At 46.6% G+C, this 13,002-nt stretch overlaps 1 protein-coding gene and 1 long non-coding RNA gene across 3 annotated transcripts; one reads left to right on the top strand and one right to left on the bottom strand.

The window, feature by feature from the left end:
- Positions 1 to 618: 618 nt before the first annotated feature.
- Positions 619 to 7,821, bottom strand: AHSG (alpha 2-HS glycoprotein). The gene is made up of 7 exons (XM_040252733.1): positions 7,508 to 7,821; positions 5,321 to 5,431; positions 4,915 to 4,999; positions 4,385 to 4,548; positions 3,160 to 3,261; positions 1,949 to 2,035; positions 619 to 1,312 (listed from the first exon to the last, which is right to left on the bottom strand). Exons 1-7 carry the CDS (start codon positions 7,718 to 7,720, stop codon positions 995 to 997), a joined length of 1,080 nt encoding a protein of 359 aa, XP_040108667.1. The 5' UTR covers positions 7,721 to 7,821; the 3' UTR covers positions 619 to 994.
- Positions 5,620 to 12,351, top strand: LOC120872405. Of its 2 annotated transcripts, XR_005723240.1 has the most exons (4): positions 5,620 to 6,053; positions 11,169 to 11,364; positions 11,476 to 11,689; positions 12,150 to 12,351. It is a non-coding gene; the product is annotated as an uncharacterized LOC120872405 (long non-coding RNA). The 2 variants fall into 2 exon arrangements; XR_005723239.1 differs by having other exon boundaries at positions 11,476 to 12,351.
- The last annotated feature ends 651 nt before the right edge of the window (positions 12,352 to 13,002 follow it).

The following is a 13,002-nucleotide window of genomic DNA, read 5'->3' as shown; positions in this document are numbered from 1 at the left end:
GACACGACTGAGCGACTGAAGTGAACTGAACTATATATATACTTCCCTGGTGGCTCAGGGGGTAAAATGTCTCCCTGCAATGTGGGAGACCTGGGTTTGATCCCTGGGTTGCGAAGATCCCCTGGAGAAGGAAATGGCAACCCCTCCAGTATTCTTGCCTGGAGAATCCCATGGACAGAGGAGCCTAGTAGGCTATAGTCCATGGGGTCGAAAAGAGTCAGACACGACTGAACAACTTTGTTTCTTTCTTACTATATACACATATAGTACAATCAACAGGTATAATTAAAGTGAGGCTCCTGTGTTAATTACTAACTTTTCCTTACCTGGGAATTTGTGAAAACCAATGGTTGGTTTGTCTGTACAAAGTTTCAGCACTTGGTCCTAATTTATTAATATTTTCTGACCATTATGAAATGAAAGAGTTATTTTCTTATAAGGAAATTATCAGATCATATAGGTTGTGAGCAGATCCTGGTCTCACTTTTTCCTATGTATATAGGAGGTTTTGTTCTATTTTATTCCTATTTTCACTTTGATTTTGATTAGGGACACTTGTGATATGGTTGCTGGAAAGACCACACATGTGAGATTGGACAAAGTAGGCAACAATCAAGATGACATTTCAGCTTAGAACCTTCTTTATTAGAGCACTTTTAATGACAAGTAGATATAAACTTGGCAAGAGCACCTTTCAGAGTCACAGTTCCAATTATTTTTGTGAGGTCAAGAGAAGGTAAGAGAACACAGTGGTGGAGGCTTACATCAAAGCAGTGACAATCACGCTGCTGACTTTATGTTCCATCAAACATCACTAGCACCTCCTCTGCTCCTGTCCTTGGAAGGATGAGAAGTTGGGACTCAAGACCTGACATTAATCTAGACCACAGGCAGCACTTGCTTCCAGAGCAGACAAAGCCCCTACCCATACCCAAACTTGGACAAAATGATAGCTGTATTCTCTGTGCCAAACCGTCTCATCTCCGACCATCTTCTAGATCTTGAAGTATCTGATTCTCCCCGGGCAAAGGCTGACTGGACCTCCAGGAACGCTAGGCTGCCCCACTATGGGTGTTTTCCCCACGTGGAATGCTTCTCCCGAGGCCGACTCCACTGAGGCCACACCGGAGAAAGTGTGGCGCAAGTCGTAGTGTGCCCGGTGCAGCGGCAGGGGAACTGCTCCCACGCTTGGCCCTGCCACCACGGAGGCCACGGGCGGGCCGGCTGCAGAAGGCGCAGGCACAGCTGCGTCCGGCACAGCGCTTGGGGCCCCAGCTTCGGCGCCTTCGGGCTGGGGCTGCGGAATCACAGGCTGGAGGAAAGAGGAGCGTTTCTTTGGGTCAGCTGCCTTTCTCCTCCTTCCAGGGGAAATCCCCACCCAATACTCTCACAGTAATAATTTTTATTTGTAAGGAATCTGGCAAAAAAGAACTACCTAGGTACAAAGGATAGTCATCAGGGTTCCAGGGGAGGGGTAACTGGCTTGCGCCATTGCCTTTCTCACCAGCTGTTTTGGGGTTGGTAGACTTACACTCACGTTTCACGAGCAAAAGAACCCCACCTTACGGCTAACTTTCACCAGCAGCGTCACCCTCTTTTTCATCTACACCTGCAGTTACAGGGAGCTAGCAGGCAGATCTACCCACCTAGTCTCTGCAACTCAGAAAACCACTGCCACACACCCTCTCGCTCCCGGGGGATGGCAACTAGAAACATGACCTTGCCAACTGCACCTGGGGGTGGTTCTGCCCTATAAGTACCAGTTCCTGGAAGGGGAGGGCATGACTGAAACCTTTCATTTACTGATGATTTCACATTCCTGGCACTATCTATGTTGTGGGGCTCAGAAGAACAGGCAGCTAATGCCCTAATTACTACTGCATGGCAGAAATCCAAAGGGGTCATTGGACTCTGAAAAGCAGGGCGAGTACATCTGTGGGGCCCTTACCTGCTTTTGGAACAGCGTGCAAGTCACTGCGACGTCTTCCCCACCGAGAGCTTTCTGAATGACGGAGCCCCTACAGAAGCCGTATTGCTGCCCGCAGAAAGAGAGGAGTGATTTCAGCAGGTCCCAAAGTGGGCTTCTCCCCCAGTGCCGCTTACACTCAATGCATCCAGGGTGAAACACTTCAACTCTTAATTCCTGTCTTTTTGTTTTGTTTTTAAAAAACGTTTTCCCTAAAGTTTAGGCTTTCTGCTTATATTTTATATAGAATGTAGAAAATACAGAAATGTTTTGGGAGTGAGAGAGCTCACCCATAATCTCAGAAATTGTGGTGACCCAGAAGAACTTCTGTTAACATCTATGTATTTATTTATTTTTAAATACTATCCAGTACTTCGGCCACCTCATGAGAAGAGTTGACTCATTGGAAAAGACTCTGATGCTGGGAGGGATTGGGGGCAGGAGGAGAAGGGGACGACAGAGGATGAGATGGCTGGATGGCATCACTGACTCGATGGACGTGAGTCTGAGAGAACTCCGGGAGTTGGTGATGGACAGGGAGGTCTGGCGTGTTGCGATTCATGGGGTCGCAAAGAGTTGGACACGACTGAGCGACTGAACTGAACTGAGATATCATTTGAAAGTTGACATGATTGTGACCATACCATTTTGGAGACTGTTTTTCACATGCTAGCATGATAGCATTCTCTTATATCATTCATTATTCTTTGAAAGCATAATTTCTGTGACTATAATTTTCTATTTACTAACATGTCATATTTTATTCAACAATTCCCTCCTGTTGGACATTCAGATGTTTGGGGTCATTTTGAATATGTCATAAATCATCTTTATAGATATATTTTGTCAAACATGTTGACCTCTTTAGGCTAAATTCCTAGAAGTAGACACTGGCCTAAGGACTTAGGTTGCATACCTGAGCTATATCTAGAAAATCTACATTTTAAACTGCCAGCAGCCTGATATGACTCATATTAGTTAGGAAATAGCCTCTCTAACTCCAGGGGCCTCCAGCAGATGAGAAGATCTGGAGATAGCTCTTAAGCAGGTGAGATGACACCCCAAGGGATGACCTGGCATGACCCAGCCTCACAGGGCATGAGTATTTTGCATTATCTCTTTCCACAGCCCCAAGATATAAACTTGCTCTAAGAATGTTCTGTTCCATGACCAGCTTTGCCTGGCCCGCTCACCTTTTCTGCCAGTAGGTTGCACTTGGTTGGATCTATGACATCTTTAGCAATACAGTCAGTAGCAGCCACTGCAAACTCCACAGAGACAGAAACTGGAAGAGGCTGATGAAGATATATGAAAATTTTCATGAAGCAACATGACAGCATGAGAAAGGCAGGGAAGGAGAGCCCAGAGGGAAGCAGTGAGGGCCAGGGAACTACATGGTCCAGGGAGCACCATTCATGTAGACTGCACTGTGTGACCAGGAAACATGCCCCTGGCTTACACAGGGCTCACATGGGGGCATTGGGTATTAAGGGCTTACACACAGAAGTTGGGGTTTGGGTGTTCCCTGAAGTAGGTGCAGGTAGCCACTGCCCATCGTTCCAGAGCAGAGGCAAGTTTTCAGGTAGAAAGCAGGAACCCAGAGGGCTGACTTGACACTGATCTGGGTAGGAAGCCTGTCTCCTGCCAATTTCCATACTAAGGTTACACTTTGAGACCCAAGGTTCTGGTTATTCCAAGATGGGATGGGAAAGTAATTAATTTCTCTCCCACATATTTTAGATAGCAGGATCAAATGAAAAAGATAACCGGAAGTGCAGAAGATATTTATGCTTTTCTATCTCATTGTTCTTGGAGTATAAGGACACTTAAAATAATAAAATATCTCTTATTTGTTATAGTCAGGGGTAGAGGTTCTAGAATCACAAATATTCTGGTTAATAGAATTACTACCTACAGTGTGTTTCCAAGTATGCCATGGCTGGCATCCAGAATACCAATTTTTTTAAATATTAAAATTATATTGTGTTCAAATGTGCTAACCTAACCACAGGACAATTAGTTGTTTTCAGTGATTCCATGGCATTTTAAGATTCTGCCATTATACAGAAGTATGCCCATGCCTTTGTAAGTATCAATTACAAGAGTTGATACTTACAAGAGCAGATGTTCAGTGGTGATAGGTGATGGTGATGTGGAGACCCATGAATTTTCAGTGTGTGCTTCTGGATAAAATGGGAACTCCCACCCTGGTGTTAACTAAACCCGAGGAACACAGCCTGAACAGACACATAGACTCTGACTATTTTATGTTGAAGTGGCTTAGGTGGGGGGTGCGGTGAGGGTCCTCTGGGTCCAGGACACTCAGGACCCTTTCTTTCCCTTTTCTCCCACCACCCTCCTTGACTTCCTCAAAGTGCCACCAACGTACCCAACCTGTCAGCAGGGTCTCAGTCTTACCACAAATTGAGCCCGAGAAATTTCCACCAGCTGAAAGTAGGAGCCGTTATTCTGGGCATTGAATGTAGCCAGCGCGACCTCTACTGCGTGCACCACCCGGCTGTCATTGAGCGGGGCCAGCAGGGGGCAGTCTGGGCACAACTTGCGCACGTCCTCGGCGGAATCTGCGCACAGAAGTAACCCGGTTCGGGCCTGGAATTCTCAGCGGCATTTGTCGCAGCTCTGCTTATTTGAGAGGGCTAAGACAGGCTCCAAACAGTTACAGGCTGATTCTCTGCATCTTACTTAAACCCTCGGGTGGCCCCTGGCGTGCTGGCATTTTTGCAGGAGCTCCTCTCACCAAGGGGCGATTTTCAACCTCTGAGCTGAACAATTCCTTAAAAAATAGTTTTAAAACCCCCAAACTCAGGAAATTTGGCTTCCCCTTTTCATCACCAATAAAGTGGCTAGATCTGCTTCTGTTAAAACCAATTCAGGTCCCTTCCTCACTCTCTCTACCGGGTAACCGTAATAAGAATAGTCAACTCTACCTGGACTGGAATCACATTTTGTAAACAGCACGGAAAACTGGCCATCTTGTTTCAGCACGTGGATATCACAGTCTCCTTCCACCGCCTGGAGAAATAAACCCACAGTGAGGGCCCCAGAGGGCTGACCTTCACTTCTCAAGGTGGAAGATGGGAGGAGAGGGGAGGAGGGCGTGGTCCCTCAGGCGTGGATGTCAAAGGTGAGCCTCACAAAATCTCCTTCACTTGGTGATATTGAAACAGGACACTGTCTGGTTTTACAGAGGTTGCGGGGGAGGCGTGGGGGGCGGGGTGCAACAAAAAGGGGAATTGTGAAAAATCGGCTCTAGGGAGGGCGCCATTGACTGGCAGTTTTAGTTGGGGCACCACCCCGCCCCACCCCCGCAGTTGCCCTGAGAGGGCCACTCACGTGCTCCGTCTGCTGCCTCACGCTGCAGTTCGCCAGGGGCGTGGGGTCCAGTACGTGGCAGGTGGTTTCCAGGGTATCTATCTCAATGTCATACACCTCTCCCGTGGGCCGCTGTGGAGACAGAGGATGAAGAGGTGAGCCTGAGCCTGCTAAGCGGGTCCACGGGTGAGCCCCCATTGGGTGCCCACACACCCATTGTTGGAAGGGTAAGAAAGAAGTGGGCATGGGCTTGGACAGGTTGATGGAACCACAGTCATCGCTCTCAGATGTAATTGGAAGGCAAAAATGACTGTCGGTACTTACCCTTCAAGGGTACTTTGAAAAAGTCAGTTTGGGATTTTTCTCAGTCGAGCAGCAAAGTAAGGTGATGTAGGATAATAATTTACTGTCTCTCCTTTATCTTCTCCATCCCTCCCTCTACTTCTTCCTTCCTTCCTTCCTTCCTTCCTTCTCAACACCTACTTTCCTTTCCTTCCCCATTTTCTTTTCCTTCCTGAAGGAAAAGCTGTCCTCTGTGGCTTTTTGTCTTGTAGATGCCTGGGATGCAAAGCTGGGGTTCCCTATTGTCCCCTGCTGGTCGTAAGGGGGAAGCAGTGTGTCTGTCCTTCACTTGCACAGAGGAAAGGAGTAGTGGGTAAGGCAGTGACAGGGGAGCTTGGATGATTCCTTGGAGTTTTCCCTGCCAGTTCACCTGTTTCTGCATCCTTTCTTCAAAGACCAGAAAGTCCAGAAGGTACGCATATACCTATTTTTTTCTTTCAGCCCAACTCTGCTTGCCTCTCATTTCTTTTGTGCCTGATGTCACTAGTACCTGAAACCTCAGAATCTCCTTTCCTGTTTTATATTGTGCAGATGTGCCCAAATTAACTTCCTGAAAACACTCAGAGCTAGTGAATAGGAGCCGGGCACTCCTGCGGTTCTCAAACCCTGCTATAAGTGAAAATTGCAGCGTTGTTCTTTCTTTCCTTCAAATATGCAGGTTGTGTGTTATTTCCCCTGAACTGATCATTGCTTCCTCTGAACCACCACTGTACTTCACTATTGCAGAACTCCTAAATTCCATCCGGGACAATCCTGATTTCAATTATTTTGTCCCATTGTAAGATCAGAGGTCTGTGAGTCAGTCCAGACATCCTGAGCTTTGCCTTATTTTCCTTCCTAGATGGTGACTCTTCTGTGGCACTAATTATGTCTTTCTCATCTTTGTGTTAGGTTGAATCATTAAAATGCCAATATCTGACTGCTTTTAATACGTGAAGCTGGCTATTTCGTATGATTCCGCTTAGCATGTCCCATAGCGCCTGACACTGGTTCTTGTCCTGGAAGACTTGTAATTAGCATAGGCTGAAAGAATTATCCTTCATCAGCTATAAAATCTAATTGCAAAGTAGGCAGTAGACAGATGCCTTCCCCCCTCCTCTCCAAATCACTCAGCTGACCTCCAAGGCACACTTCCCAGTCTGATCATTGTCACCAGCTTCAGACCGCATTGCTTCTCCTCCAGCATATGAGGAGGTGAATCCTTTCATGCCAAGATTTCTCACTGGGATGTGGGTACCTTTCTTGGGAAAGCAGCTTGTGTAGAGGAAGGAATACAGTACTGAAATAGAATGCTTGCCTGATGCTTACTATTTTATGACCTGGGGTTAAAAAAAATGCCCTAAATATGTCAGAGCCTTGGTTATCTCTTATGTAAGAGAAGGACAGTACCCCCACAGAACTGGGAAGACAAGGGAAGGGATTACAGAGATGAACTATATGAGAGGGCCTGGCACATAGTAGGCACTTAAAAAATGTGCACTTCATTCACACTCAGTCTTTATGCAGAGAAACAGAAACAAAGAAAAAGAAATGTTTTCCGGCCAGTGGTAGTTTGGCAGCCAGAAGCCTTTCTCTGGTGCTAGTTTTTCTAGAAAGTCGCACTTGCTACTTGTGACCTTCAAAATACCACTTGAAGCCTCGTCCTCTCCTCACACTTCCTGCTCCCATCCAGCACCCTCCTGGAGACCCTGACCACAGTACAGAATGTCTGCTCTCTTCCTTCAGCCTGCCCTCTCCCTCCCTCCTTGGAGGAATCAGGGCATTTTCGCTATGCAGTTTCCTTTGTTCTGGGAGGCAGGCTCTCAGAGACACCCAGCTGAGCCTCCCACGCCAGCCTGTCCCACCTGGCAGGGCAGGTTCACTTACCCTGGGCCACACCTTCACACTGTCAATCTGGTTCAAGGTGTGTTTGTAGCCCCGAGGAAGGTGCTTGTTGATGTAGTCCACGGCCGCCAAGGCTGCTTGCTCTGTGTCTGGGTCATCACAGGCCGGTTCCTTATAACCTGCAATTGGGTCAAGCGGGATCGAGTGGCAGCCCCAGAGCTGAGCCAGGCAAAACAGCAGAATGAAGGATTTCATGGTGGCTTCAGAGAGGCCCGGTGTGTCAGCAGGCAGGCAGCTGGAGGCTTCTGGACCAACCCAGGTGCTCTGCCTGGTGGAGTGTCGAAAGGCTTTATTTATATGTTGGAGCCTGCGTAAGGATTGCGTAAGGATATGGGATGATTTCTGTTCTGGTTCCAAAAAAAAGCCCCCTGCAAACATCAGTCCTGGAAAAGCAAACAGGTTATGACATCGCTGGCCCCCAAGAAATCTGCCAAAGTCAATGATGCTTGGGGCCCAGTGTGGGCAGGTTGGGGGGTGGGCTGGGGAGATGCTCCAGAGTTGGCCTGGAACACGGTAACAGCAGCAAAGAGGGGAGGCAGCTGAGAGGACGAGGTGAGCACCAAGGTGACAAGGGGCTGGCATAGTCGGCCCTGGAGCGCTGTGATTCTGGCAGCAGCGAGAGTGCCCTCCATTGGGAGCTAAGGGCAACATGGGGTCCATGTTGGGGAAAGTAGGGATGCTCAGCAATTTACTAAAATCTTCACATGTCAGGGACAATTACCTTCTTCTGGAGGGAGAACAAGGCCCACAGATGTAGCAAAGGTACCAATGATTTGGAGTGAAAAAGGAGAGCTACAGGATCTTGGATAAGAGCTTGGATAAGATCCTTAGAGAAAAGAAGAAAGAAATAGAGAGATTACTGCCTGGAGTGGAGAATGGGGAGAGAGCCCTTCCTCCCCGAAGCAGGGCCCGAAGGGCTATGGCCCGCAGAGCTTCCCCACTGCCACTTCCCCTTCTCTCCAGACCAGACTGCCAACACACTGCAAAGATGCACCCTGACCTGGGTTCCCTGGGTGGCTGAGTGTGATTGGCACCAGTGACCAAGTGTCACCAGTGACCCCGTGCTCCCATGGCCTGTGCCCTCAGCCAGTAGACGAGTGCAGCAGAGAGGAGCCCTGGTCCAATAGCCACTCACTTGGCAGACCTCTGGCTTTGAATCCTGCACTGCAGGCTGAGGCTCTATGAGGACATTAAGAACACAGATGCCTCCTTAGGGCCCTTTGGAGCATTAGCAGAACTAGAGTGAATCTTGGTGGTCAGAGCACGAGGTCACAATATTGGCTCAGACACTGCCTCTCAGTTGTGGCCCATGATGATCTCAGGTGTGACCTCCAAGGAGAGGTGGTCAGGATAGCGAGAGCCTTGGAAAATATCACCCGAGGTTTAGTTTGGTTTAGCCTGGAGCAAAGAAGCCCGAAACGTGGAAACCAACACGTTTTCCAAATATTTAGAGGTTATCATTACATGGGGATGGACTTGCTCTGTTGTTTGCTATTGCTTCAGAGAACAAAACTTGGTTTAAAAGTGGGGGAGTATGTTCTGTAGAGAAGCTTAATAATATTGACTTCCTGTAAAGAGGGAGATAAGCAGGGCGGGGGGAGCCTGTGATGGGTAGAGAAGGTAGTAGGCAGTGTAAGCACGGTTTTCACATTTGCTCCCAGCTATTCACAAACAGACTCTTAATTCCAGAGGCTCAGAAGGTATGGTCAGGACCCCAGGTTCTCTGGTCATCCATCAGGATAAGCCTCGGAACAGGGGGACTTTCCATCAGCCTTGTGCCCCATTGCCTCCAGGGCCTTGACTCATGAGAAACTTTTTGCAGATGCTCTGCTTTTCTTTTAAAATGCAAAATATGGTCATTACTAAAAATATATGCAGTGAGTACATGTTTCACATAAGCTCAAGTGTCTACAATATAATTTTATTTTCCATAACACAATTGGATTTCTGACTCTGAGCTTTCTTTCATGAAAATGGAATCTACTCACTTCCAGGCAACTCAGCTTTCCAGGTACTTGGATTGAAACCCGGTCCAATTTAGGCCGGTCCAATTTAGGTTTGCCATTATGCTTCTTCTGATGAGGTTAGAAGAAAGCCTGAAGTGCAGAGGGGGAGATTTATGCAAATACTGATTTTGTCAAGGTCAAGAGGTATCTACTTTTGCCTTGGCATCTTCTGCCAGGTAGCCTGTCTCATGTGGTCTTCAGACAAATGCACTCTTGAGCTAATGGGCTGCTTTCCTCCATCTAATCCGTAGAAAGACAGTTCTCCCACATCCTATGATCAGGGTTCATATTATCAAAGCTGTGGCACCTTTTCTTAGCTGGGAGCTACCCACTTCTTTTTATTTTTTTGGCCACACCTCGCAACATGCAGAACTTCCCAGATCAGGGATAGAATCCACGCCCCATGCAATGGAAGCAGAGAGTCCACTGAACAACCACAGAAGTCCCAGAGCTACCCGCCTCTTTAAGCTTAGGATAATTTGTCTGCTTGCCCTCCCAGGCTGTGGGGGCTTCCTGAGGCTGACTCAGACTTGTCTGTTTAGACTTTGCTGTCATAGCCCACCGGCCCCCACCCCCCACTGCCCTAGGGCAGCCCTGCCACTCAGGGGGCTTCTCCCTGCCACGTGGTATCTCACTGCGCTACCTGTGTGTCACCTCCCCTCCGTATCCCTGCAGGGAGGTTCCAGGCTCTTCTGGAGGCTCTTCTCCAGGACTCCCACACTGTTCTGGGGGTGGTTCTATTGCCATCCCAACCTGAGGGTAGAGGAGAAAAAAAAAAGTTCTCTCTGATCATCCTGTCTGACCATTTCTATCTTATACTTGGCACATTTCTTTTGATATCTTTGTTCTTGGATCTTTCATGGGTGACAATTTCTAAAGCCCCAGGTATTGTCCTGTTTTGCTGATGCTAGAAAAAACAAAGCATGTAGTAAAGAGCAATTAATATCTCAGCTGTCATCCTAACACAGAAAAACACTGAAACAAATTCACCCAGGGTCTCATCACCCAGAGATCAACAGTGTTAATGTTTTGGTGCATCTGCATCTTATTTTAATATAATTCAGTGTAATATAATCATACTTATATACAGCTTAGTGTTCTTTTTTCATTTAACATAACTTGAATATTTCTTCAGGTTATTAAATACTTTAAATCTGCTTATAATGACTACCTATGATTCCGTTGTATCATAATCGATTTTACCATTCTCTTATTGTTGTGTATTTAGTTTGTTTTCAGTCGAGCACGCTCATATACAAAGTCGTAATGAACTTTTAATCCAGGAATCTTTGATTTTCTAGTTATTTTTATGCAAGATAGAGATTTATTAGTGAATCATTGATTTTAAAACATCTTAATTTCTGTGGCCAAATTGTCTGTCAGAAATTTCTACATTAATTTCTACCCCTACCATTTAACTGGTATATTATGCCAGGTCACCTGTTGTCTTTTTTCCTCTGCCACTGCTTCCGTGCTGACTTTTGGGGGATCTTAGATATGGGAAAATAATCAGAACTCTTTTTTAATGTATTTTATGAATATCTTTGGTTTTAGCTCAACTATTCTATATGTCTAATGCTTGTAAACTAAAATAGCTTTGGTGTCAAGCTGAATAAAACGGTCTCAATTTTTTTCAGTTGGAAAACGAAAGATTACCATTTACTTACTGAAAATGAAGGAGACACTAGAGGATCTTTTGATATGTTTTCCAAGAAAACTGTGACAAAGGATGCCCAAGGGAGGCTCCAAGCATTTCACCGTGCCTGACGACATCACTTTCAAACTCTGAAAGATTTTCACACACCAAATGCATATATCCTTGAGTGATCTTGGGTAAGTTTCACCTACTTAGCTCTAGCATATCAAGAGGAGATAAGCATTTACTCCATTTTCTGGTCGTGGGTCTCCTTACTTTAATGACTTCTCTTTGCATTTTTCTTTGAGGCCCAGGTCTGCAATAAAACAACGTCTAGTAGCACAATGAGAACATCAGGAACTTGTTAGAGCTGGTTGGGAAGAGCAGTCCCAAAGATCCAAGGAGCAGAAGAGGACCAACAACCACCAGGAGATGGCAGCAGTGCTTGGTGTATGGAGCTCACGTGGCTGATGGCGGAATTCCAAGATGGCAGCTAGGGTTGGCACCAGCTGCTCTGCATTTGTGAGTAGGGCTGTCCACTAGGGCGGCGATGCGTTCAAGTTTCTCCAAAGCAGAATTCAGCCTTGAGAGTTGTTAGCTGGGAGTCAGATAAGGATGGTGGCAAGTGCAGAGTCAGAGTTGCTGGGGGTTGGTTCTGTTTGGGCCCTGCCAGCAGACAGGAATCTCGGAGGGGAAAGATAGAGCTAGAAGGGGGTGAAATATCAAGTCAGGCAGTGAGGGCTCAGGTGAGAGCTAGTGACATGAACAAGTGCACGTCAGCAAAAGCCAGCGGAACCATTGGTTTTCACAGGGAGGAAGTGGCAGTGGTTGGTGTTTAAATTGTTGGGCCAGATTCTTGGCTCTGCCCTTTGTGGTACTTAAAGGGCCTAGGTCCTAAGAAGCCCAGTAGTGATTTCTGATTAGCCAGGTATTTCTTCATCCTTATGGGTATTTACTGAACACCTACTATCTGCGAGGTCAGGTGCCTGTATGCAGAGTGATGAGAAAACAGTCTGCACTAAAGGAGCTTACCTTGACTCCCTTGGTCCAGCAACATCTGATCAGCCAAGAGCTGTAAGTTATATGAGATGATTGTGTTGTATGTCCTAGGGAGACAGGTTGGGGTTTATATCTCCAGTGTAAAACCCTTGATCAATAGAATGCAAATTGCCCTTCTCCAAGGACCCACCAGGCTTCTTTTCTTTTTTTTAAAATTTTTATTTATTTATTATTTGCCACACTGCATGGGATGTGGGATCTTAATTCCCCAACCAAGGATCTAACCTGTAACCCCTCGGCACTGGAAGTATGGAGCTTCAACCTCAGGACCACCAGGGAAGTCCCCCACAAAGTTTCTTGTGAAGGTAACGGAGCCCTAGTTGCCCTGTAAGTTATTTAGAAGAGCCTTTTGCTTTCAGGACCGATGCACCAAAGTTGGGAGACACTGGCTTGAGCACAGTTTGGCAAAATAGATTAAACCCCAGTGACCACAGGTGATTACTTTGTTCTTTAGGTGGAGAAAGGGCTCAGCAAGCCCCTCCCCCCCAATCCTGCTCATAACCATGATCCGGCTCAAAAATCTAATCCATGGAAAGAAATGCTTGCTTTGAGGGTCACACCTCCTTAAATTATGTGCCTTCATCCTGCACTTTGCTGGATTCCAGTCCTGGCCCTGGGGAAGAGGCAGAATCTAAACCCAGAATAGAAAAAATGTATTTCATCAAGTCTTTCAAGTATAGTGTTTTTCTTTCTATTTAGCTATTAATATTCTGTGTGAAATCAGCCTCAAGAACTCAGTGACACTTGTCCTCGGCTTTCATTATCATATAGGAAGC

This window comes from Oryx dammah, unplaced genomic scaffold (assembly GCF_014754425.2).
Source record: "Oryx dammah isolate SB20612 unplaced genomic scaffold, SCBI_Odam_1.1 HiC_scaffold_2, whole genome shotgun sequence".
Lineage (NCBI taxonomy): Eukaryota > Metazoa > Chordata > Mammalia > Artiodactyla > Bovidae > Oryx > Oryx dammah.
The sequence above is the reverse complement of the archived record's forward strand: the minus strand, read 5'-3'. Positions and strand labels throughout refer to the sequence as shown.